Source organism: Mizuhopecten yessoensis, unplaced genomic scaffold (assembly GCF_002113885.1).
Source record: "Mizuhopecten yessoensis strain PY_sf001 unplaced genomic scaffold, ASM211388v2 scaffold10097, whole genome shotgun sequence".
Lineage (NCBI taxonomy): Eukaryota > Metazoa > Mollusca > Bivalvia > Pectinida > Pectinidae > Mizuhopecten > Mizuhopecten yessoensis.
In genome coordinates, this window is record NW_018408377.1 from 182,757 (window position 1) to 207,065 (window position 24,309).

A 24,309-nucleotide genomic window follows, 5' to 3' on the forward strand; every position below is an offset into this window, starting at 1 on the left:
TATATGGTATTTAGTCCCCCTAACAACATCACTGTCAACTTAATGTCCTTATAGATATATGGTATTTAGTCCCCCTAACCCCAGCACTGTCAACTTAACGTCCATATAGATATATGGGATTTAGTCCCCCTAACCACATCACTGTCAACTTAATGTCCTTATAGATATATGGTATTTAGTCCCCCTAACCCCAGCACTGTCAACTTAACGTCCATATAGATATACGGTATTTAGTCCCTCTAACCACAGCACTGTCAACTTAACGTCCATATGGATATATGGTATTTAGTCCCTCTAACCACAGCACTGTCAACTTAATGTCCATATAGATATATGGTATTTAGTCCCCCTAACCACAGGACTGTCAACTTAACGTCCATATAGATATATGGTATTTAGTCCCCCTAACCACATCACTGTTTCTCTGGTTTTCTCTGTTATTGTCAGCAGTATCAACGTAACGTCTTTTTAGCTACAGTATCTTGTTTTCACAATTTGTTACTACATATGTATTTCTGGAACACGTGTGACTCGTATTTTATTTTATTTTTTTCAAAATAAAAAAAAGGTTTTAAAAAATCCAGCATCATGGTGATATGATACTCGAACCCGCTACTGAGCAGATCTCAACTGTTGATTACTACCCCGGGGAAACTGATACTTTTATTGCAACAGAATCATGCTTGTAGCTATAGTCTGGTAGTTATAGTCTGGTAGCTATAGTCTGGTAGTTATAGTCTGGTAGCTTTAGTCTGGTAGCTATAGTCTGATAGTTATAGTCTTGTAGCTATAGTCTGGTTATAGGCTGGTAGCTATAGTCTGGGTATTGTCTGGTAGCTATAGTCTGGTTTTAGTTTGGTAGTTATAGTCTGGTAGATATAGTCTGGTTATAGTCTTGTAGCTATAGTCTGGTTATAGTCTCGTAGCTATAGTCTGGTTATAGTCTGGTAGCTATAGTCTGGTTATAGTTTGGTAGTTATAGTCTGGTAGCTATAGGTGCTAGTTATAGTCCGGTAGCTATAGTCTGGTTATAGTCTGGTAGCTATAGTCTGGTTATAGTCTGTAGTTATAGTCTGGTAGCTATAGTCTGGTTATAGTCTGGTAGCTATTGTCTGGTTATAGTCTGGTAGTTATAGTCTGGTAGCTATAGCTGGTAGTTATAGTCCGGTGGTTATAGTCTGGTAGCTATAGTCTGGTTATAGTCTGTAGTTATAGTCTGTAGTTATAGTCTGGTTAAAGTCTGGTAGCTATAGTCTGTAGTAGCGAGTGTCTGGTTATAGTCTGGTTGTTATAGTCTGGTAGTTATAGTCTGTAGTTATAGTCTGGTAGTTATAGTCAGTAGTTATAATCTGGTAGTTATAGTCTGGTAGTTATAGTCTGTAGCAGCTATAGTCTGGTTATAGTCTGGTAGTTATAGTCTGGTAGCTTTAGTCTGGAGTTATAGTCTGTTAGCTATAGTCTGGTTATAGTCTGGTAGTTATAGTCTGGTAGCTATAGTCTGGTAGTTATAGTCTGGTAGCTATAGTCTGATAGTTATAGTCTTGTAGCTATAGTCTGGTAGCTATAGTCTGTATTATTTTATTTTCAAACGATGTGTTAACAAAGTGTTGCAGCCAAAATGACCACTCTATGTCCACAGACGAGATGACCACTCGATGTTCACAGACAAGATGACCACTCGATGTTCACAGACAAGATGACCACTCGATGTTCACAGACAAGATGACCACTTGATGTTCACAGCCAAGATGACCACTCGATGTTCACAGACATGGGAAAGAATAGGGTAATATTTTGGTTTCACTTTCGGCGATATCGTCACAACTTGTTTAAGCACTAAATGCCGAATACAGAACTATGTTGTTTGTACTTTGTTGTTTTTTGTAAATCGTCATACTGTACCTTGTTTATAAATAATTAGAAATAACCTGCATATAGTAGAGTTGTCCAGTCCCAGGCTTGTACACCTCCCTTTTCAGAGAATAACGCCCCCTTTTATACTTAATTCAGTAGAATTATTTTTTCATCTTTCTTTTTTTTTACCAAATTCAATCAAAACACCTTAATCAACGGCAGTTTCATAATGTTATTTTACTGTCAAATGGGAACACCGGAAGTACTAGGAGACGTTTTAAGATTTTGGCTCCAAGATCTCGTCAGTATTTTGAAAAACTAACAAGTATGCATACATCCGTGCTTTTATCAACTAATTACTTTTATCCTGTAAGATGGGCATATATCTTTAAACACCGGTACGGGTTCATCTGCCTTTTATGAGGATATGCTAAGTGTCTTGAAATAGTAGCATAGACGTGTGTGCACAGGAGAGCAAACTATTGATTGTCTTACTCTGAAATGTGTGCGTATGCGAAATAAAAATCAAGTAATGACTTTTTTGGGGAAAACCTGTCAATAAGAATCCAGGGCTGGTAAGGAGGAGATAGTTGCAGACCATCACAGACGGAAATGAGTAAACGAGTGTCTGAAGCAGAACTCTATATTATAGCATGTAAACATGTGTCTTCCTTGGCCTTAAATCTTTACTAGATATCGCAGATCGTTTACAACGCTAACTCGTACGATGGTTTATGTAATACTTTTATTATAAAATGTACAAAAATGTCAGCGCGCCTGCGCACTGACAATGGATATTTACAAACATTGTTATATATCATTATAGGCATATATAAGAAAAACACAATTTCACTCGCTTTCACACAGAATATTTATTTTCATGTGAATTGTTTTACAACCAATTAATTCATATTTCAAATTGACATTCAATAATAAAAACATAATTAAATACATGCATTATATATTGTTAAACAATATATTATTGGATTGTACGCTCACTCTTTGATTGCAGCACTAATGTACGTTCATAACAAATTTGTCTTTTCTTTTTAGCAAATAATTGCTGTGACAAATAATAAATAATTCTGTGAACGATTTCACCCTTCGAAGTAGAATTACTTCAATATCTCATGAAAACAAGACACTAATGAAACAATGTCAAATCAGTCACGACAAGAACATAGGATCAATTTTACTTTTCCACATTTTTTGTTGTGCTAATTATGAAAACAAGACACAATGACAAACTTTCCTTGTATTATCTACTTGCGATATAGACTCTTCTTTACCCGACTGCCGCCAATTATGTTATATCACTGTTTGACGTGCCGTGTCTTACATTGTGTAACGTGTCGTGTCTTACACTGTTTAACGCACCGTGTCTTACACTGTGTAACGTGTCGTGTCTCACACTGTTCGACGTGTCGTGTCTCACACTGTTCGACGTGTCGTGTCTGTGTGTCGTGTCACACACTGTTTAACGTATCGTGTCTCACACTATTTAACGTATCGTGTCTCACACTGTTTAACATGTCCTATCTCATACTGGTTAACGTGTCGTGTCTTACACTGTTTAACGCGCCGTGTCTTACACTGTGTAACGTGTCGTTTCTCACACTGTTCGATGTGTCGTGTCTTACACTGTGTAACGTGTCGTGTCTGTGTGTCGTGTCTTACACTGTGTAACGTGTCGTGTCTGTGTGTCGTGTCTCACACTGTTTAACATGTCGTATCTCATACTGGTTAACGTGTCGTGTCTTACACTGTTTAACGCGCCGTGTCTTACACTGTGTAACGTGTCGTGTCTTACACTGTGTAACGTGTCGTGTCTGTGTGTCGTGTCTTACACTGTTTAACGCGCCGTGTCTTACACTGTGTAACGTGGCGTGTCTGTGTGTCGTGTCTTACCCTGTGTAACGTGTCGTGTCTCACACTGTTCGACGTGTCGTGTCTGTGTGTCGTGTCTTACACTGTGTAACGTGTCGTGTCTCACACTGCTCGACGTGTCGTGTCTGTGTGTCGTGTCACATACTGTTTAACGTGTCGTGTCTTACACTGTTAAACGTTTCTTGTCTCACACTGTTTAACGTGTCTTGTCTAACACTGTGTAACGTGTCGTGTCTCACACTGTGTAACGTGTCGTGTCTCACACTGTTTAACGTGTCTTGTCTAACACTGTGTAACGTGTCGTGTCTCACACTGTTTAACGTGTCGTTTTTCACACTGTTAAACGACTCGTGTCTCACAGTGTTTAACATGTCGTGTTTCACACTGTTTAACGTGTCGTGTCTCATACTGTGTAACGTGTCGTGTCTTACACTGTTTAACGTGTCGTGTCTAACACTGTGTAACGTGTCGTGTCTCATACTGTGTAACGTGTCGTGTCTCACACTGTTTAACGTGTCGCTTTTCACGATCGAGACCAAGTTGTTAAAGCACGAAAAACTGATTTTTGTCCGAAAATAACTTTATAATAAATAAATAATTAAACAATAACTACGCTTATCTTTAAACGATTTGAAAATTGTAATTAAAAAAATATGTGCAAAAATCATTATTTCATCCACATTTTTGTCCTATCAATATAAGTTAACTACTCCCTTTAAGATAATCATGCTCAAGAAACCTAGCTGGCTTAAACGTTTGTAACGTAAAAGGTAATATCACTCTTATTCGAAGGATGAAGGCTGCATTAATGAATCATTATAGAGCGTGTACAACATTGGAATGTTTTCTTGTTCTCTTCACACAACCATGGTTGCAAAATCAAATTTCATAAAATAATTTTATATAATAAAAAAGACATGTTGATTTATATTAGGTTATCATAAAAAAATATGTGAGAAGAACCAACTACATTCGGGCAGATACACCTTAAACACTGGTCAAAAACTTCATCAACAATTAAGGATTAACTTGAATATATTTTTCATGTTATGGAGAAATAACACACAAAAAACGGAGTGTACTCAAAATAAACCACGAAGCGGTTTATGTTGAGAGTACACTCCGGTTTTTTTATGTTATAGCTCCATAACATGAAAAATATATTCAAGTTAATCCTTATAATTTAATCTACTATACACAATCCCTTTGGAAATCCACTTTTATTGATGGACTCTTTTCTCTTAGAAATTATTGCGCCGCTGTATCAACCAATCAAAAGCGACGTCGTTACAAATGGCGAAGTCATTTTTTTACGTTATGGGATGATAACATAAATTTTTAAGCCAATGGAAATGCCTGTTACAAGCAAGATTAAATTATATGGTAATATTACCAAACAATGTTGGAAGTGCAGCAGATTTTACTTTAATGTATATATATTATTATATTAGTTTTAACGTTCAGCGTAAGCATATAATGGTCTGATAGTTCACGATCTATTTAGTGTGTGTAGTGCTTAGCAATACCACTCTCTCTTTTCTTAGATAAAATTCACCCTCTTTTTTCCTTCTTTCGCTCCTTTTTCCCCATTTTCTCTTTTTCTGAATATAATTTCTATCTTCTAATTCATTCTCACACCCTTGGTTTATATGTGCAATTAAGTTTTTTTTAAATGTGTAATGTATAATAACTTAGGTGTGTGAGACCAAGTCATTAATATTCCTTTCCTACGAGTTCCTGTACCCTGACGTTATAAATATACACCTTATATTGTTCAGCTCACTCATAATAACATGAATGTATGACCAAACAGGTGTCAGCAACATTTGTCTCTAAGGCATAACATTTCAAAGCCATCATATGCTAACAATATCGAAAGGAAATATTTAATATACGAGAAATAACGTCTGTTGCAGATCACCACGACATGATATAACGTCTGTTGCAGATCACCACGACATGATATAACGTCTGAGGAAGATCACCACGACATGATATAACGTCAGAGGGAGATGAAGTTGAAATTAAGTGTGGGACATATTCGTGGATACATTGATACTGGGAATGCATCTTTTATCCCTTTACTTTTCAGGGAATTCTGCAAATATTGGTACAATCTATCAGATGTACATAATATAACAACCATCACATCTAATTAACAAAGGACTTGATATAGACCTTCTAAAGCTTTCTCTTTTTATTTTACAACAATTTATGAAACGTTATACTGTTGACCCGTGTTAGCTTTGATATAAATGGGTCTCTTAATGTATTGTTTTAGTTCTACAGCTCTACCCTTGGAACGAAGCTCCAATACCTTGAGTACTCAGTTGTCCTTGTTACATTTTCTAAATCAACATATAGAATTATAACAGAGAAATTTCAGCTGTGTGAGATGTATACCCAATAAGGATATTTTGTTATACGCAAAAACGATGAAGATAAGGTGATAGATTTATGTAAGTGTCTAAGACACTAGTTTCTATTTCTTATTTTGTGCCATATTGTCTTGTTATAGATATAAAAAAAAATCTAACGACGGACTAGTTTTTTAGTCGGTCGTTAAATCTTATCTTTTCTATATTGACATGGACACACATATATATATATATATATATTATTGAAATACTTGAAAAAAAAGTTTAACCTAAACGATTTAACACTTTGTTACTAAAATCTAACTTGCTTCATNAAAAAAAAAAAAAAAAAAAAAAAAAAATGATAAGCAGATACATACCAATCGATCAAATTGAAGTATATCAAGTGTCACACACATTCATTCAACCATTACTTTTGTATCGTCGTTGTACCATCATTACCATATCTGTGGTATGATTTATATTGAAAATCTACAAATCTACAAATACACTAGTAGGATACAAAGAAAAAAAATCATTGGTTTTATACTGGAATCCATTTTTTAACTGTAGCATTTAAGCGTTTTTGACAGATATTTTATCGATGGAAAGCACTTACAGTCATTTTCGTATACAAAGGTCGTGAAACCGACCCAATCAAAGGTTTTCAATGAGGACGTTTAATAATTTAGTACATGTAAGACATACCAGACAGGACAACTCACGAATACACAACTGTAACCTGGGGTTTCTTTCTTTCTTCCTCTTGTTCTGATATCAGCAAATCTAGCTTTTGGTTACTATAGAGGAGATACGTTTAAACAACAATATGTATACCATAACAAATAGGTCATGCATTAACCTATCCGTAATGTGTTATTGTAAATGATAGTATTCAATTACTTACGATAAATCACATCCTTTCATCGATTTGGTCTTTATCTAAATATTTTGTAGAAGAGAGTTTATAAGGTTTCTGACAGAAAAGTGTTTTTTTTTATAGTATGACAGTGGAAAGTATGTATGGCACATTGTCTCAAATCCTCACACTTGTTCTACTTTCTACCGTAATGAAACCCTGTCGATATTGTAACAAAACCACCTTCGGTTGAGACGACCTGCATCCCCTCTTTGACAAATCCGTAGACTTGTAAGAGACATCACCTTTTACTCATTCAGAGGTTGCATTTACATATGCCAGTATACAAACCAATCCCAATGGAGGACGTACTGTCAGCTAAGACCTCTATTTGATAGAATCTATTCCCATTTTCCTTTAATTTCTTAGCTGATATCCTTCTTCTGCGGATCGGTACTAGGCTTTGTACGGCCCGCCAGCCTGGGAATGATCGTGCACGTGGAGCACGCCCGGTCTTGGAGGAGACCTGGTCAGGACTTATCTTGCAGAGGTCTTTGTGATTGTCAAGACGAGGTAAAACGTAAAATATTTGTCGATTTCGAAATTAATTTCATAAAACCACGCTTAATACTGTCACTAGTACGGCTGTTAATATACTTATTGGATTCAAATTTACTAGAGTAGCACTGTTATGATCTAATATTTTACCATCACGTTTTTGGTCATGACTGTCATCATCATCCTCTATTGTTATCCACTGTTGATCTTTGTTGTTCTTTTCAGTATGAACACTTTGATCTTGACTATACGGGTTCTTAACATCAGTTATCTTCCCCTGCTGTGGACACCCTAACCACCAGGTGGCGATTGGTCGTGGATATGTGGCGTCGACCTAGAAATCATAAACATGATAAACATGAAATAACCTGGAAATGGCATGTCATCTTGAAGTAGTAGTAGACCAGGCGGCTACAAATAAGAGCACGAAGGAACAGTAGAGAAGCACTTTCCTAAAGCCTATTCATAGTATCCCGAAACTCTATATAGACATCATGGTGATGTAAATAAAAATATCATACGGTTTTCCACACATGTAAGTTATGCATTCTGATTGTCAAGAATGCATTACGTTTAAACAAATTCAACTTCCCTTTTTAAGTGCTATGTTAGTGAACTGAATCAGACCTCTCTTTCTGAGTCAAAAGGTTACTAGCATTCGAACCGCAAGGCAACAATCTGGTTTCTTTGCTGGTATAATAAGAATATCCGTTCTTCATTTCCTTAACTTTATCATTAAACAGAATCACATGTGAATAGTGAATATCTGTGGTACGATTTCTGTTATCTATAATTTATTCCTATACAACGACAGATTTGATTTAAACTGAAAGTGCGATAACTCACTCGGGTTATCTATGGACTTCGATTATCCTTTGATGTGAAGCAGATTGGATAGCCAGCGCTTCCTATGACAGGCGAACGCTTATGAGGTGTTCAGGCGACTTTATGATGTCACCCTAATACATGAACCTGTCCCTATATAGTCATCTCTAGCTACCTATGAACCTGTCCCTGTATCGTCATCTCTAGCTACCTATGAACCTGTCCCTATATAGTCATATCTAGCTACCTATGAACCTGTCCCTATATAGTCATCTCTAGCTACCTATGAACCTGTCCCTGTATAGTCATATCTAGCTACCTATGAACCTGTCCCTATATAGTCATATCTAGCTACCTATGAACCTGTCCCTATATAGTCTTCTCTAGCTACCTATGAACCTGTCCCTGTATCGTCATCTCTACCTACCTATGAACCTGTCCCTGTATCGTCATATCTAGCTACCTATGAACCTGTACATGTATGGTCATCTCTAGCTACCTATGAACCTGTCCCTGTATAGGCATCTCTAGCTACCTATGAACCTGTCCCTGTATAGTCATATCTAGCTACCTATGAACCTGTCCCTGTATCGTCATCTCTACCTACCTATGAACCTGTCCCTGTATCGTCATATCTAGCTACCTATGAACCTGTCCCTGTATCGTCGTCTCTAGCTACCTATGAACCTGTCCCTATATAGTCATACCTAGCTACCTATGAACCTGTCCCTATATAGTCATACCTAGCTACCTATGAACCTGTCCCTATATAGTCATCTCTAGCTACCTATGATCCTGTCCCTGTATAGTCATCTCTAGCTACCTATGGACCTGTCCCTGTATAGTCATCTCTAGCTACCTATGAACATGTCCCTGTATAGTCATCTCTAGCTACCTATGAACCTGGCCCTGTATTGTCATCTCTAGCTACCTATGAACCTGTCCCTGTATAGTCATATCTAGCTACCTATGAACCTGTCCCTATATAGTCTTCTCTAGCTACCTATGAACCTGTCCCTGTATCGTCATCTCTAGCTACCTATGACCCTGTCCCTATATAGTCATCTCTAGCTACCTATGATCCTGTCCCTGTATAGTCATCTCTAGCTACCTATGAACCTGTCCCTGTATTGTCATCTCTAGCTACCTATGAACCTGTACCTGTATCGTCATCTCTAGCTACCTATGAACCTGTCCCTGTGTAGTCATCTCTAGCTACCTATGAACCTGTCCCTGTATAGTCATCTCTCGCTACCTATTTTATTAGTTTATTTTATGTTCCTTTTTTTCCTGCGTTGTCTGGCTATACTGTGAAATTCGTCTTATATTTGGGAAACAGTTCACTCCTTTTTTAATAAACACATTTTAGTGATCTGATTATGTTGTATACTGTCTTTTGTATTATAGTGTATTACATAAATGAGTTGTTAACGTATACTTTTTCTAATTATTACTTTTAATTACTTCGCCTACTTACTTTGGAGAGTTCATGTTATCAGCAAATACAGTTTGATATTATTTAAGTAACAACTTACCGAAAACAATTGGTCGTTGTATCTGTAGTAATTTTTGCCGGTGAAGAAATAGGTTTTGCCATTTTCCCATTTAAACGCTCCCTGTATTGTACTCGGAAGACCTCTCCATTTTACAATAGCACGAGGGTATCCATAATCAATCTTTCGTCCAGAATATCTCCAATACTGATCTCCTAAAAAAAAAAGCAGCATGAAACAGACAAATTATATAATATTCCAAATCTGACGAATTCCGGTATTTTAAATATGCATTGATAAGTGTGATGCAACAAAATATATGTCACACAAGCAGTATTTTATACTATGAAGAAATTTGATGGCATTTGATATCCTTCAAAACCAACCTAGACGGCTGAAAGTTAACTAGCAGGACAAGGTTTCTTTCAAGAGAAATGTCTATGTTCAAGGGTTCTCAGACTCTACCTTGCTTCACCGTATGCATTCTTCATTGACGATACTTATTGAAAGCTTGGAATTTTCTGAGGTTTTTTTCTCTCCAGAAATATCCTTAAAGTTTGTATGATTTAGAAAGTGAAATCCTGCAGGTGGCATAGGACTAGTAGTTAGCGCCTGATCAGGCAGCTCCTGCGAATTCCTCAATATTATATTGATTAATATATATGCTACTGTTGACTGTATAAAATTGTATATCTATGTACTGTAAAGCACTTTAGAGTGGCTTATGTTAGCTAGATAGGGCGCTATAGCAAATGTTGTATATTTATATTTATTAAAACAATTGAAGAAGCCAATCTTTATATAACATAACTGTTAAACATATTTAGTGGAATTCTCATTCAACTAATCTGAAGCATTTAACCGAATATATTTGTTTTTACGAACAGTGTTATTCTTTTGTGACAAAATTACATAATATCATTCCGGATTTTATAATTACAGAACGAAACTGCTCATATAAACAATGATACACATTATACAGTGAATACACATGTTATAACACTAATGAAAAACGAAAAGAATACGCACAAGTTTACCTTTGTTATAGTATTATGTTATACACTTAGTCGTCACGCAAACACAAACATAGGGTCGATTTTTCAGTACATGTACATTCTGAATGGTATGTTTAAAGAAGAAAACAAATATGAATAAACTTTATGTGAAAGTGGTTTTCCTTTTTCACCAAAAACATATTACTTATCAATTACATTAAATGTAGGTATGCACCCTACTGTGGGGTTTGTTTTGAAATGAAATAATCTATGTAGTTGTGCTACGATGTCGGTAAGATCACAGCCTCATTACAAACTTCACCTGGGCATTCAAAAAGGAGCAGTAATTATGTTTTCTGTGAAAGTACTTGAGCCCTGGTAAACAGTTTTATAAATCATGTCATATACAGGTAAGTTTTCTTTGGCAAGGTATCATTGCATTGCTACACGCTTTAAGCTGACATGTATTATCCAGTATACTTATTATCGTCTATCTTACAGGACGGGGAAGTGGGTGCCCGATCGATGGGGTTGTTAAACATTGATTACAGCTGCTGAGTCCGAACATATCACTTGTGTGCGAGACTATTATTTATTAATACGACATTTCGAACAATGTAGAATACTCTCTATGTTATTTTTGGAGCTTCCAAAATGTCCATTATGAACACGATTAACGAGTAAAAACACTGGTCATTGAGCTTGTTATCAATGTTTAAATACCCACAATAGAACTAGTTATTAGATCAGCCAAATATATCAGCTGAAGTTTATACAGTATACAATTTTTGCGTCAATTATATGTCGGCGTTTTTTGAGGGAAGATAAATTTATTTCATTGCATAGCAAATACAACCAGAATTTGGAGCAGACATTCCGAATGACAAAGGTACCTTTGAAAAAATATGTCTTGCCATTACCGCCCCAAACCATCGCCGCATCAAGATTAATCGGAACACCTCTGAACCCAAACACTATTCTCTTAGGTCCATAGATGAGTCTTCTATTCTCGAATTTCCAGTAGTATTTCCCCTGCAACAAATAAACAAAATGTTATTATGTCACATAAAGGACGATACTTGGGCACATCGCGATTTAGAAAGAGCCGCTTAAAAAGGTACAAGGTGAATAAAACCAAGTAAACAAGACAACAACAGCAGGTGAACCGGACAACAAAACCAGGTGAACCGGACAACAAAGCCAGGTGAACAGGACAAAAAAATCAGGTGAACAGGACAACAAAATCAGGTGAACAGGACAACAAACCAAGGTGAACAGGACAAGTGACAAAAAAATTACAAAGCACACTAATGGGCATACATAAAATCATCGATATTCATAACGCAGAAGGAAATAGACTTTTTACAAATGTGTTCATAATGGCGACCAGCACATTTATCCAACCTGCGTCTCTTGAAACTGTTATACGTTTAAGATAGTTCATGTCAAGTACCTTGAAAACATATGTGTATCCATTTTCCCATGTTAAAGCTGCATCGACAGGACCGGTGACGCCTTTCCAGTCGGTTGAGATTTTGCGGGGGTATCCTGTTTCTATTCCGAGCTTGGTCAGCCGGTAGTGATATATTCCTAAAAAGACCAACATTAGTTACCAGAAATGATTGTAGCAACGAAAACATATCAAACAAGCCTTTTCTCCTGTTTTAATCTGTGAAGTGTATGTGCTTTTTGGAGAGGCCAATACCAGTCCGTGGAGTATTTCCCGAGTACAATACCTTTACTAAACTGGACAAAAGAATGTGATCTTCTTTTGTTATATGACTAACACTCGATGACAAATGATGCGAGAAAAAGTGTCAAATATAATGATATCTTATTGTACTACATTGTATATATACTGATATGAGGTCATCTCACATATCTTATTGTACTACATTGTATATATACTGATATGAGGTCATCTCACATAGAGTTATCTTACAAGGAATGTATAGTTTGTAGTATACCTTTAAAAACGTAAGTTGACCCGTCCTTTGTGCGTGTGATAGCGTCTATTGTAGGATTTCTGCAGATCTCGGGAATGTTAAACACAGGTGGTCGAGTGGTAACACGGGGCTTAGGACGAGTGGTAGGCACAGGTGTAAATGGCCGACGTGTCGGAGGTGGTCTAAAGGTTTGCTGTGTAGGGTTGGGTCGGCTATTTGGAGTACCTGTAAATAAAATAAAAAAGGTAAAGATAAATAAAAACGAGGTTTCATTATTAAATTGTCCGTGTATTTACATTATTTAGAAAACTTTTCTAGTATAATATTCGGAGTAAGATTCATCAGTTTGGTAGTGATTATAAAGGCTAACTTTCGTTTGAAAAACCAACAGAAATCGAAAACTTATTTTGCGAGCCTTCGAAAACGTCTTTTTCTTTATAGCATGTGTTTAATAGGTATATTGGATCTTCTTTCTTCTAGCTGACGACGTACACAATGGTTTTGAGAATATCCTTGTGTTTTACGCTGTGCACAGAAGTGTTATCATCTTATGACGTCGTCCGCATTGGTGGATGTTTCCCGCACAAAACGATGTACCACAAGGGTCCTTTATGCCCGAAAGGTAATACCTGTGTTTTGAAAATTAAACGCTTAGGTCGATTTATGAAATCAAACGGAACCTTTGTGCGTAGGATAGTTAGATTTTAGCAATGACCCCGGTATATCAGTATTCTAAATACAGTGTAACACAGATGTAGAGGGACTCTGAAGCACTCTATTGAAACCTGTGCAGAGATCAATTTCTGTTGCAGCCTCTAATTTGTGGAGTACTTCATGAAAACAAATTTTAAGAATATGAATCACCGCGTATAGGACTATTTCGTTTTATGTTCTAGTCTGAAGAATAGAACATTCAAAATCGAATCATTGCTAATAAAAGCCTTACCATACAAAGCCTGAGCAGCCTCGACATCATCGGTCCCGAGACGGAAATCTTTCTGGTATCCTTTATAAAACGGGGCCATGAGAGCCGAATACACATCAGAGTGTGCAAGGCCCAAGGAATGGCCAATTTCATGGACGGCAACTTGGAAAAAATTCACTCCTGCAATGAGATAAAGAGCCTCGCTGTGTATTTAGTCTTGTTCCCGTGCAGTGTATTTGTTGTCTTGTTGTATATTCGTTCCTATCTTGTATATTCGTTCCTATCTTGTATATTCGCTCCTATCTTGTATATTCGTTCCTATCTTGTATATTTGTTCCCTTGTTGTGTATTTATTCTCTTGCTGTATATTTGTTCTCTTGCTGTGTTTCGGTCTGTATTTTAGACAATTTTTTGTCGTCAGACATTATGTCATATCGTGTAAACAAGGCATATGTCACAGTAAAAACAGGTTTGCTCATGAACTATGCTATATTTAGAACATCTATGCATGTTTTTATTGTATAGTCATTAATTCTATATAATTATATATCGATCATGAGTATGCACCATGCAAAGTTCTCTTATGTGATAGTAAAAGATTCCATGTATTATATAATAATTAAAACGATGTATCTACATACCGTCAGAAACATTGATAGTCCAAGGTTCATCTTCATCAAAATGAGCGTCCCCGCCATATTGAGGGAAAAACGCATGTGCTAGCGTTTGTCCTTTCCCGTCGAATGGGTTATTGTCTCCGTGCCATGACCGGGCAAATTTTATGTCAATATCGACAGTTCCCGACTTTTTCCAAGTAAATGTTAAAGGAGTCACGCCTTCCCATGCCTGTAACAATAATTCAAATAGTGCTCAAATATTACGGATATCTCGTCTTGTAGACTTTTCATTCTGATTTTAAATTTATATTCAGTGATGAACTTTTTTTCTTAAACCACAATATTCGATGCTCCGAACACTTATGTCTTGTTTAGCTGGTGGGCGTTGCCAATAAGCTTAAGCTATCGTGCCAGCAGAATAAAGTGTTTGTGTGCTAGATAACTGAACAAGAGATCCTAAAAGGATCTTGGCTTCCACTATAAAGAGATCTTTTTCAGGTCTACAAACACGATTTTTAAACTTCTATAGTCTTCATTTTCCTTACATGTATCATTACCCAGTTCTACGTTGGAAATCATAAATGGGAATCTTATACATTACCTTAAACCTTGTAATGTCATATGTTATTAGCCACTATGGCAAATGATATTGTATACGAATTGCATAACAATATACAAAATGCTAGAGATGTCAATACGGGATCAATTTTCCTTCTGGTCAGGGGTATTTGAAAAAAAAGGATTAATGGGATCATATATGCTAAATTTAAGAAAGATCCCTCGAGTATTTTCTGAGAAAATGTCGATAACAAAACTTCACTGTCAAAAATCCAAGATGGCAATCTGTCGACCGTTTTATTTTTCCAACCATTCTCAAAAGTGTATAAGGACAACCGCAGACCGAGGGGAACATACACATTAAATTTAAAAAAGATCCTTCCAGTATCTTACAATATTTTTTTTCCTGAGAAATAACATTAACAAACCTTAAATGTCAAAATCCAAGATGGCTGCCTGTCGGCCATTTTGTTTCTCTGATCAGTCTCAAAAGTAAGCATGCACAACTTGAGACCAAGTAATATTAGCCAAACAGCTATGTGATCATTGACCTCTTCTTACTGTTATACTGTTATATTACCTTTTTCTGTTTTTGTCTGCAATAGTACATGGAACTTTTACATTTCTTTTTTTTATGCAGAGGGACAGTGCACGTGTTGGTAGTGATAGCGCCTATGATAGATTGAATAGCAAAGTGTGTGTTTTTTTTTTATATAAATGCCGCTTATATATCAAAATGTTCATAAACACAATCGTCTCGAAATTTTACAACATCTCTTTAAAACAAAAAAAACTACAATTCATGGCCAATGAACGACAATATAGAATATGATAAAAAGCTATGAACGACAATACAGAATATGATAAAAAAAACCATGAACGACAAGACAGAATATGATTAAAAGCCATGAACGACAATACAGAATATGATAAAAAGCCATTGTTTGCTGATTATAGAGAATGAACATCAGTCAATAGAATAGTTCAGCACACTCCATACTGCCATCTACGAGGACAAATCTATCTCCGTGATGATTGCCTAGAGAAACACCGTGTCTCACAGGATTTATTAATGGAACTTTCTAAGTTACTACATTTATTTGTAGACATCTGTGACTCACATCAAATGCTCTCCTGATCTCCGAGTCTACGTCCGTTTTAGAGATCTTCTTGCTGTATTCTGATATCGTATACGTTATATCATATTTAGACCACTTGCTACCTAAAAATAGACAAAGACAATAAATATCCTGACAAACGTTGAATTCACTGCATTAATCATATTACAAAATGGACATTAATCCGTCTTCTCACTCTCAAGACAGAAGTTGAGGGACTAACTGTTGTCTACGAGGGTCAACCACACCTGTGTAGTATTGTAAAACGTTAACTAAGAAACTATTAAAACTTATGTAAAACACTTGATAGGTTCGTTATATTCCAAATTTGAATAACCTGATGCGGTCTTGCATTAATGTTTATGTTCGCATTGACCTTTGTTCTAACTTAAGGATTTAAGTTTGTCAAAAATATTTACCATGCAAGGCGTATCGCTTCTTTCTTGCTTGGTCTGAATAGCCCATGTCGTCTGAGTTTCCACATCGAGGTAACTTCATCATTCGTATGGTTTCTGAATCTACCACACCTGCATTGACACAAAATGAATATAAAGTGTCAATTAATAAGCATATCTCCGATAATACTTCATTCTATGTTAACGTAAGACTGTTGTAATTGGGACACAACTTAGATGATCATTAAAATATACACCTCCTAACGTATATGAATAATTAAGTGTCATAATATTAATAGTTTATAGCCTGGTACTTGTTATCTTAAGTAAGCCGACAATATGTAAAGCGTGTAACCTTATATGAGCGTTAAAGCTGCATTATAACAAGATGCCGTCGAGTCATTTTATCAATAGCGCTGCGGCATGCGCACTCAACATCAGTCTTGTTATAAATAGGAGGCAAAACATTTTTGTCTTTATTGAATGGTAATAATTGCATTCTCTCCCTGAATGGTTTTATAACTTAAGATTACTAAGAATACAATGCATATGTGTTAAACTTGATTTAGATGTTTTTACACGTACTACATAAGAAACGCCCGTAGTAGTGCATTCGAAATATTCCTTGTGTTTGTACGTGTTTCGTCATACAATTACACCTTCACTTTTGAAGTCAATCTGCGGCTTTCCTCAATCTTAAATTTCAACATGATAAACAGGTACGTTTATCTACTAAAGTGTACAATAACAGGGATGGTTATCTACTAAAGTGTACAATGACAGGGACGGTTATCTACTAAGTGTACAATAACAGGGACGGTTATCTACTAAGTGTACAATAACAGGGACAGTTATCTACTAAAGTGTACAATGACAGGGACGGTTATCTACTAAAGTGTACAATGACAGGGACGGTTATCTACAAAGTGTACAATAACAGGGACGGTTATCTACTAAGTGTACAATAACAGGGACAGTTATCTACTAAAGTGTACAATAACAGGGACGGTTATCTACTAAAGTGTACAATGACAGGGACGGTTATCTACTAAAGTGTACAATAACAGGGACGGTTATCTACTAAAGTGTACAATAACAGGGACGGTTATCTACTAAAGTGTGCAATAACAGGGACGGTTATCTACTAAACTGAACAATAGCAGGGACGGTTATCTACTAAAGTGCACAATGACATGGACGGTTATCTACTTAGTGTACAATAACAGGGACGGTTATCTACTGAACTGAACAATAGCAGGGACGGTTATTTACTAAAGTGCACAATGACATGGACGGTTATCTACTAAGTGTACAATAACAGGGACGGTTATCTACTGAAGTGTACAATAACAGGGACGGTTATCTACTAAAGTGTACAATAACAGGGACGGCTATCTACTGAAGTGTTCAATAACAGGAACGGTTATCTACTAAAGTGTACAATGACAGGGACGGTTATCTACTAAAGTGTACAATAACAGGGACGGTTATCTACTAAAGTGTGCAATAACAGGGACGGTTATCTACTAAACTGAACAATAGCAGGGACGGTTATCTACTAAAGTGCACAATGACATGGACGGTTATCTACTTAGTGTACAATAACAGGGACGGTTATCTACTGAACTGAACAATAGCAGGGACGGTTATTTACTAAAGTGCACAATGACATGGACGGTTATCTACTAAGTGTACAATAACAGGGACGGTTATCTACTAAACTGAACAATAGCAGGGACGGTTATCTACTAAAGTGCACAATGACATGGACGGTTATCTACTAAAGTGCAATAATCAGAATATTTCGATTTTTCGGTCGCGAGTTTTCACTTTTTTGATAACAACACCACGGTGTTTTCATGTCGCAATTGATTCAAGAGCTCTCTCCTAATATTTTTATTTCTGTGATAGATGTCGATTGCTGACAAAAAATAAAACATTGGGTTTCTACAGATACAAGTTGGTGAAGACTACCAACCACTTTTATGACCACCATCACGAGTTATTAAAGGGACTATATTTGTTTGTGTGGTATGAGGGTCTTAAGATGATCCTCATTAACGTACCTAGTTTTGTTGTCACAAACAACCCCTGTTCTCATTAGTGTACCTAGTTTTGTTGTCACCAACAATCCCTGTTCTCATAAGTGTACCTAGTTTTGTTGTTACCTACAATCCCTGTTCTCATTAGTGTACCTCGTTGTGTTGTCACTAACAATCCCTGTTCTCATTAGTGTACCTAGTTTTGTTGTCACCAACAATCCCTGTTCTGATTAGTGTATCTAGTTGTGTTGTCACTAACAATCCCTGTCCTCATTAGTGAACCTAGTTTTGTTGTCACTAACAATCCCTGTCCTCATTAGTGTACCTTGTTTTGTTGTCACTAACAATCCCTGTTCTCATCAGTGTACCTTGTTTAGTTGTCACCAACAATCCCTGTTCTCATTAATGTACCTAGTTTTGTTGTCACTTACAATCCCTGTTCTCATTAGTGTACCTAGTTTTGTTGTCACTTACAATCTCTGTTCTCATTAGTGTACGTAGTTTTGTTGTCCCCAACAATCCCTGTTCTCATTAATGTACCTAGTTTTGTTGTCACTAACAATCCCTGTTCTCATTAATGTACCTAGTTTTGTTGTCACTAACAATCCCTGTTCTCACTAATGTACCTAGTTTTGTTGTCACTAACTGTTTTCACTATGACGACGTGGAATTACTTGGATTCGACCTAGATTTACATGGAAGGCTAGGAATTAGACGTCGCTTAACCTTCCGGAACATATGGTCTTATTCTCCTAGTGCCTGTTCAAGGATTTTCATTTAAATCTGTCCTTTGTTCACATTGTGCCCAAGTTTTATCAATTGTTAAATCAATTAATGTTTTGTTGACACTTTGGTATTCTCTATAATTGACATTTCTCTTTTACCATCCGAAACGACGCCAGAAAATGGTATCCTTCACTATCAAATCCCAAGGCTCTAAACATTCTCGTTTCAAAATCAAGCATGAATATAATATATATTATCATCATATAACCACGATTCGAAACTGCATCATTCACTGTAAAATAGCAATTTGATGCATAATGCTACAGATTCCAAACAAATAACAAAATAATTTGATACACAGTTTGAGGAAAGTACAAGTGATGATTACTACCTGTCATAAAAGACATGATACAATAACACCACAGGGGGGTCCGTTTGTAGCACGTGCCACGAAAACGTATCAGCTGTAATCAGCTGTAATCTGTTGTAATTGGCTCTGTAAGCGACCCATACATTGATCCACTGACTGGCAGCCACTCGCTCAGATACCGTATGTTGGTCTTATGTTGATAAGCTTAACTCATCTTAACGAAACAATGGGAGATTTTTCCTGGTTTCTTTTTTTGTTATTCCATAGTTGAACGTGTAGATGTGTCGATTCCAAATATCTAGTTTCTAAAGGAACATGTGTACACTTGGTTCTTTTGTTTTGTGCTACTTTTACCAAAGTTCTGTTTTAATAAAAATACAATGTTCTGCAGAAATAATTTTGAAGTCAAAACCTTTTGCCTAGAAAGAGATGGTTATATATTGGTAGCTTTTTTGTACAGAGTGTTACCATACTTTTTTTTCAGATTTAAAGGCAAATAAACCATGGGTTAGATTAATAAAACAAGTCGGGGTGGTCGAGTGGCGCAGTGGATAGCGCACTCATCCACTCATCTCTCACAAAGGCGACCAGTGAAATAAATAAATAAAGTTGATACATTATATGAAAAAGTCTGAAAAGACAGAAATGTTTCCATTTTATAAACAGTCTTTAATGTGGTTTTCCGAGGGGACAATATCACATGTTTCGTGAACAAACGAAACTTTCCGAGGTCTGTGTCGTATCCATATGGTATTTATTCCCTTTTGTGCTGATCAATCCTAAAATAACAATCCTCTGTCTGTTGTTTTTGTATCACTTTGTTCTCTTTGGTTATGTTCATTAACATCAAATACGTTATCCAAGGGCGCAATATAACAATATAGATGATATGTAATTACCCGCTCTGTGATATAATCAAGCCTTTACGTTCAGTTATAAAGTGTGTGAAAGTTCGTGTTTAATCGACAGTAACACATTACTTAAAGAAATGAAATCCGTTACAGCCTTAGCTTAATTACCGAGAATCGTATCAGTAATGAAACGGGGGTTTACAATATCTGTTACGTCTGAAAACGGGGGTAACAATATCTGATACGTCTTATAAACGGGGGCTACAATATCTGATAGGTCTCAAACGGGGGCTACAATATCTGATACGTCTCAAAAAAAACGGGGGTAACAATATCTGATAGGTCTCAAACGGGGTCTACAATATCTGATACGTCTCAAAAACGAGGGTAACAATATCTGATAGGTCTCAAACGGGGGCTACAATATCTGATACGTCTCAAAATGTACCTGTGAAGTCACTGAGACCTAAGATTTGTCAAAACGTCATAAACATATCCGATTATTCGATAGTCATCCGTCATAAGCTTCAAACAATCATGTGTCTTAAGTTTGAAACATAATTCGTCATCTTTATCATCAAAGGGTTTTCAGTAAGTTACTGGAAGTCACACGGTACAGATAGGTTCAAATACGGGACAAAATTAACCGGATGCTTTGCACAAGGGTTTGAAACACTAATATGCATGTAAGTGGTATTGATGTACACATACCAATCAGCTACGAACCACATCTATCAAACCATGCTGATTTTAAAGTGATACTGATGAGTAAAGGTAATAACGGCATGTCTAAACTGTGAGGTCTACTTGTATATGATATAACTGATATCAGGATGCGTACTGTAGAGGTTTGTCTAACAGTATCTATCATTTTGGTATTGAAGCAGAGAAAAGTGAAAAAGTTTAAGGGCCTCAGTATTAACAAAAGACCCCGATGGCCGATATCGCCAACCTGGATTATAAAGCAACCATGGACAATTATTCGTATTACATACAATCCCTCCAATGATACAGGAGAAGGATTTACAAAATTTAAACCTCAAATTCCCCTATTGGGCCCAGCAACTCTGCAACCAGAGGGCCACACCCTCCGTGTATATACAATTAAGTCCCCTTTGCCCAAGGATGCTCCAGGCCAAATTTATATGAAACCTCTTTAATAGTACAGAAGAAGATTGATTTTAGAGATTCAAACCTCAAATCCCCCTATTGGGCCCTGCCCCTCTGTACCCAGTGGGGTTACACCCTCTGTTTATACAAAATGTAGTTCCCTTTGCTCAAAGATGCTTCAGACCAAATTTGAATAAAAATTTCCAGTGGTACAGAGGAATAGGGATTTTGGAGATTTAAAACCTTAAATTCCAATTTTGGGCACCCAGAGGGCCCACACCTTCTGTTTATACAAAATTCAGTACCCTTTGCACAATAATGTTTCAGACCAAATTTGGATAAAATCCCTTATTGCCATTGTTAAAAGAAGGATTTCAAATGTTTTACCTCTATTTCCCCTATTTGTCCCAGCCCATCTGCCCCTAGAAGGGCAACACCTTCCGTTTATACAAATTATAGTCCCCTTTCCTCAAGGATGCTCCAGACCAAGTTTGGATAACATCCCTCCAATGGTATAGAAGGAGAAGGATTTTAAAGAGTTAAACCTCAACTTCCCATTTTGAGCCCCGCCCCTCTGCAGCCAAAATTGAGTCCCTTTCGCCAAATGATGCTCCAGACTAAATAAGGATAAACTCCCCTTATCCCTATGGTAGGAGAAGGATTATAAATGTTTACCTCTATTTCCCATATTGGGCCCCGCTCCTCTGCACCCAGAGGGATCACATCCACCACTAAGTGTTATTTCCATAAATAAACTATAGTAAACTTTACCTCCTGGCCAAGGGAGAACGGATAGCTCGGGGGTCCTGAAATATACGATTTAAATAAAGCCCCTGATGATCTTTCCATCCATGCAGATAAAATGACTGTAGTACATTTACATCTGAGTCTGGAGAAGAAGATTTTTGAAATATTGGTTAATTTTCCCTTTGGGGCCCCACCCTGGCCCCAGGGGTTGTAGCAGGAATCCCAATTTTACAAATGTGTAGCCTCATCTATCAAGGATGATTCTGACAATTTAAAAAAAAAATCCATTCACTGGTTCTTGATAAGAAGTTGAAAATGTAAAAAGTTTACGCACGACGCACGACGACGGACGGAAAGTGATCGGAATGATCGCTTGAGCAAAAGCTCAGGTGACCTAAAAAGCTTGATGTATTCATTTATGTCTTTTTAAGTAAAAACACATTCCGATGATAATATTTTACATTAAAAGAGAAAGTCCAATAGTAAAACGTATATATTCCATTTTTACGTAAATAGCGAATACACTTTGTGTTGCAAGCCTTTCATCATGTACATACATACAGTGATAATAACGTGAGCCTGATAGATGAATAATATTCAAATCATTGCACTCTGATTAGACATCCTCAATAATCGAGTTCTTAGATTTGTGTTTATATGTCATCAACTGCCTCCAGTTTGTTTGTATGGTAAAGTTGTCAGTCTGTACGGTGAGTTGTATTTCGCTATTGGGTTATATGTTATAAATAACCTCCGGTTACATCTAGTTGTCAGTTGGAATAACTAGTTGTGTTTTCTAACATGTTTAATTTTTTGAGGACACACTTTAAGGATATAAGATATAAACGTCATCCGCCTTTGCGGTTATATGACATTTGTCGTCTCCAACTGCTTTGATATGAGCGGGCTGTACTTTCACAATTCGAAGATGTTTGATTCAAACACTAGAACCATTATACATTCCTTGTGCTATCTCAATTCAAAGATGTTTGATTCAAACATTAGAACCATTATACATTCAGTGTGCTATCACAATTCAAAGATGTTTGATTCAAACACTAGAACCATTATACATTCCTTGTGCTATCACAATTCAAAGATGTGTAATTCAAACACTAGAACCATTATACATTCCTTGTGCTATCACAATTCAAAGATGTTTGATTCAAACACTGGAACCATTATACATTCAGTGTGCTATCACAATTCAAAGATGTTTGATTCAAACACTAGAACCATTATACATTCCTTGTGCTATCACAATTCAAAGATGTGTAATTCAAACACTAGAACCATTATACATTCCTTGTGCTATCTCAATTCATAGATGTTTGATTCAAACACTAGAACCAATATACATTCCGTGTGCTATCATAATTCAAAGATGTATGATTCAAACACTAGAACCATTATACATTCCTTGTGCTATCACAATTCAAAGATGTGTAACTCAAACGCTAGAACCATTATACATTCCTTGTGTTATCACAATTCAAAGATGTGTAATTCAAACAGTAGAACCATTATACATTCCTTGTGCAATCACAATTCAAAGATGTATGATTCAAACACTAGAACCATGATCCATTCCTTGTGCTATCACAATTCAAAGATGTATGATTCAAACACTAGAACCATGATACATTCCTTGTGCTATCACAATTCAAAGATGTTTGAATCAATCACTAGCACCGTTATATGTATTCCTTGTTACAGGTGTAAATTCGTTATAACAGAATTTGTAATGCCCTCAGGAACAATGAGATAATGTTATGTTTATGGTCTATTGTTAATAAAACGTTTGGAGACATTTGTTTTGCTATCCGATTAACAAATGCCTATGATAACAAGAACTTTACAATAGTTCCTGCGGTTTCAAAATTAAAATTAAGATTTTTAAAACAATTCATATTTACATTTGTACTGCGGGGAAAACTTCGTAAAGAAGATAAACGGTAAAAGTTTTCAAACGTGAAGTGAAACGCCGTTGTAACGACCGTGTCAGGAATTAGTTAGGCATTGTAGAGTAAGTGAAGACAGAATAGATGTGGCTGCAGCTGATCCAGGGAATACCTA

The 24,309-nt window shown here is 36.5% G+C and overlaps 1 protein-coding gene across 1 annotated transcript in view; it reads right to left on the reverse strand.

The window, feature by feature from the left end:
- Positions 1-5,049: 5,049 nt before the first annotated feature.
- Positions 5,050-24,309, reverse strand: part of LOC110459519 (matrix metalloproteinase-16-like) — a 33,736-nt gene continuing 14,476 nt past the window's right edge. Inside the window, exons 3-11 of the mRNA XM_021511824.1 lie at positions 16,412-16,519; positions 15,996-16,096; positions 14,341-14,545; positions 13,721-13,879; positions 12,796-12,999; positions 12,282-12,418; positions 11,722-11,860; positions 9,876-10,048; positions 5,050-7,849 (exon numbers count right to left, since the gene is read on the reverse strand). Coding sequence (XP_021367499.1) covers positions 7,568-7,849; positions 9,876-10,048; positions 11,722-11,860; positions 12,282-12,418; positions 12,796-12,999; positions 13,721-13,879; positions 14,341-14,545; positions 15,996-16,096; positions 16,412-16,519 — 1,508 coding nt within the window. The 3' untranslated portion in view covers positions 5,050-7,567. The remainder of the gene's footprint in view (positions 7,850-9,875; positions 10,049-11,721; positions 11,861-12,281; positions 12,419-12,795; positions 13,000-13,720; positions 13,880-14,340; positions 14,546-15,995; positions 16,097-16,411; positions 16,520-24,309) is intronic.